The following is a 3,905-nucleotide window of genomic DNA, read 5'->3' on the forward strand; positions in this document are numbered from 1 at the left end:
TTTTTTCTGATACCTTTGCTGTTTTCTTCCTATACTTTGGAACTCTTTAGACATACAGTTTTGTTCATTTGACCTTCAGTGCCTCGGATGAGTACACAATGGTCTAATCGCGCAGTAAAAAATGTTTACTTGATTCGGCTCTCTGTATCATCTTACCTAATCCTCATTAAGTGATCGCCTCATTCGTATTTCTAGCGATTGCGTAGTGGTTGAATAATGGACATGATTCATAGAAATCTGTATTTAGTTTTATGTTTAGGACACATCACCAAAAACTGCCTTATTCTTCTTTTGGTTGTTAGGATATGTACTAGGCAGCAATCACGGACATTTCCAGTGTTATGGTCTCTTACGTCTCTGTTAAAGTTTGAGCAATGAAAATAACTAGAATATATAGGGTCCTATTGCTCATCATATAAAGTGGGCGTTTTATGCTATTTCAGTGAAGGGTTGTATGAATTGTATTACACCCAGTGTTATACCATGCAGCTTTGTATACATATAGGGATTTTTCTTTTCCAGACTAGCTATGCAATAACTGAACACGACGAAATGGAAGTCTATTTTTACGAAGAGGCATATCTATTTGCGTGTAAATATTTCCTTTGTTTATAGATTGCCCTAGATTCATTGCTTTTTAGTTCGAATCACTGTTTTGACAATTAACTATTCTCTTCTTTTTGTTATCATAGTTTGTCTATCGGCTTGTAAACAAACACACAAAAAAACAGTCATTATGGTAATATACTTTTGCAGACTTGTAGCGTCGTCATATCCAAACCTAAGATTTGTTAACGTAAGACCTGCACTTTCACTCCTTTTTTAAATATGAATGGTTTCAACAGAAAAATTCAAAGCAGCCATAATGGTAGAACGTCCTCAGGTAGTCGACTTTAGGCCACATGGCTAGTTTCTCACTTTTCTGAATTATGTTATGTTTCGGTCTATTCATCATGCATCTATTTTTAAGTAGAGCCGAATATCCTTATCATATATTAATTTATTTTTAAAGGATGACATTATCAAGCTATCGATACTCATGAACAATCATTGCCATCTTCACAATAACATGTTTTAAGCTTACGTCTATCATGTTATGAGAAAGAATCTGTGATCAAGTAAGTGATCTGTTATATTGTCTACGTGATAAATTCCAGTAAATATTAGATGCGCAGCTGTACACATGTAACATGTACTAACGTCTCTTTGAGAGTTAAGGGACTTTAGGAACCGGAGTGTATGCATGGAGAACCCCTTAAACAATAATTAAACTTTATCATAAAATGCAGCAATAACATGTAGTAACAGAATATTCTACCCACCCTGACACGGTGTTATAATAAGTAACTATTTTTTTAAAAACAACCAATAGTTAATAATAAACGAACATTATCCTCCGACAACTTACACTAAGTATTATATGTGAATTAACGACAATACACCCACTTTATACCGAGCAATCACCTTTGTCCATTCTTTGTGAATAACATGTGGATATTTTATAAAACGGGATGGCTTACATTGATTTTGAAGTTGATAAATGACATAATTATAATGAACCCTCACTTACTCGAACTCGCATTACTTGAATACCACATGTTTTTCGAACAGTTAGCTTGGTCCCGACCATGCTTTTACATTTGTGTATATACTCTTCGTAAATTAACCTCGGATTACTCGAACTGCCTATGCTCGAATATCCCGTGTTTCCCGAACTCTGATTTATCCCCGACCACTCTAAAACCTTCGTATTTAACCTATTTATTCGTCGAACAGTTAGTTACACCTATGTATCACACCTGTACTGCATGAATTTACATTCTTTGATGCAAAGACGGCAGTCTACGCTCATTGTGTTTAATTAGGGGATTAACGGCAGTATCATGAAGTATCTGTACCGGTACTTTAGTATTTCCCGACGATGTTTTGACATTGATGTTGTAGCAGAATTGTTCATTCACTGGGTTTGTAAAAACAATAGTTCTGTATAGCAATATTTAGCGGAAATCGCATAGATCTATTAAGAAATTCAAACTTGAATACGTCGGGATTGCTAATTTAGTTATCAATCATTATAACAATTACAGGGGTTCAAGATTATCATCATTTTGTCAATAATCGAAGGGTTCCTCTCGTTTGGATATTTTGTTAAATGGTGTCAGCTTTATTAAACTTCCTTTTTACTTCTATCATCTACTGTCCGCGATATTGCACTGTCTGTCTGCCGTCAAATCATGACGATGTCGGACGAACCTAGGATTTGTCATTTGTATACGTTTATACTAGTATTATGTTATCTATGCTTCATGTTTTGTTTAATCCATAGCCTGTTAAAACATAGGGAATGACGTCAAGCCGATTTTTTTGCTTTCAATGTGGGAGAAATAAGATATTCAATTTATGGTTATCGAATATACTTTACAATCATATCTAAGTATTACTTAATTGGTTTAAGTCACAAACTCATTCCATTCCTCTGTATATAGTACGGGTATCTTGCTATTAGGAGAACTTTACCTTTTGATCAAACAAAGAGAAACAAAACAAACACTTACCTTGACAAATCAAGTTTCTCAGTGTCACTATGATCTGTTGCAGACCCTGGAAATCTGATACGGTAAATAGTTTTCGATCGTTGGTTGCGATTTGACTAAGTTCCTCTCGAAACAACTGAGATCCTACACCAACAGCGATCACAGTGATGCCTTCCTTCTTAGCCAGACTTGCTTGGGCAACCGTCCTCTTAGGAGACGAGGATTTACCATCAGTAACAATGATCATCACTTTTGGAGCGTTTGCACGACCTTGACTTGCAAGCATTTGACGCATGCGCTGTATGCCTAATGCGGTATTTGTGCCGACCTTTGGTTGCTTGAGGTTGTTTGACAAAATCATGAGCAGTTCTTTCGGCTTAAATGGTGTTAGGCCAACCGTCTCGCCAATGATTGTACTGAAGACGACAACACCGACGTGAATCGTATCCCGGCCGACAGCAAGGTTATTGATCAGACTAGCGATGAAATATTTTTGCTTCGTCCAGTCAGCGTCAGCAATACTGTCCGACCCGTCAAGAAGAATGCCAACATCAGCAGGTACATTACAAAACAAGTCTGTGAATCAAAATGACAAAAATGGAGATAGCAATAAAACAAAACTAGAACCATTTTTCCTGAAGCTGAAGATGAATGTTCAACTCAATCTTAGATATGAAATAAACGATCATCTAAAAATAACTATTAGATAAAGATAAACTATATATATATATGTAACTGTAACAGCACAATGTATGAGAGTTCATCTTTTGTGGTATTTTTGTTCTATTTCTAAGAGACGTGTACGCTTGCATAAAACATTTTCTGAAGATAGCTTTAAGGTTCCTTAATCAACAATCAAATATACTCTTACCATCAGGTGGAGGAATGTATGTCGGTTTCTGTGTTGTCGTGGTCGTAGAGGTGGTGGTGGTGATGGCTGGAAACATAAAGACAGAAACACATTATACGTTTTGTGACAACACATCCATATTTTTCCCTAACAACATTTTCAATACTCCTCCATTAGGAAGCATCGGAAACAAGCATAAACTTATTTCAGATCATCACATTACTGTTCCAATTACATATAGACATACATAGATATATTCCTGTCTACTGAGGAATGATATAGAAAGCAGTAAAGGATATCACCATTAAACAGTAATCTGACAGAGACTTAGTTATGTTACAAGACTGACGTGGATAGGAATGGAACAGCTTTCTTTAATACTTTATATTAACATGTATTCAACATAAGTTAAGTTTAATACTTTATATCAACATGTATCTGATATAAGTTAAGTTAAACACTTTATATAAACATGCATTAGACATAAGTTAAGTTTAATACTATATAACAACATGTATCTG

General features: G+C 35.4%; 1 protein-coding gene across 1 annotated transcript; it reads right to left on the bottom strand.

The window, feature by feature from the left end:
* Window positions 1-2,555: 2,555 nt before the first annotated feature.
* On the bottom strand, window positions 2,556-3,471 carry LOC110444614 (matrilin-2-like; the record flags this gene model as incomplete). The annotated part of the gene is made up of 2 exons (XM_021488979.1): window positions 2,556-3,110; window positions 3,406-3,471. Coding segments are annotated over 2 exons (621 nt in total), but the record flags the coding sequence as incomplete, so codon positions are not given.
* Between the last annotated feature and the right edge of the window lie 434 nt (window positions 3,472-3,905).

The sequence above is a fragment of the Mizuhopecten yessoensis genome, unplaced genomic scaffold (genome assembly GCF_002113885.1).
Source record: "Mizuhopecten yessoensis strain PY_sf001 unplaced genomic scaffold, ASM211388v2 hete_36152034, whole genome shotgun sequence".
In the NCBI taxonomy this organism is placed as follows: domain Eukaryota; kingdom Metazoa; phylum Mollusca; class Bivalvia; order Pectinida; family Pectinidae; genus Mizuhopecten; species Mizuhopecten yessoensis.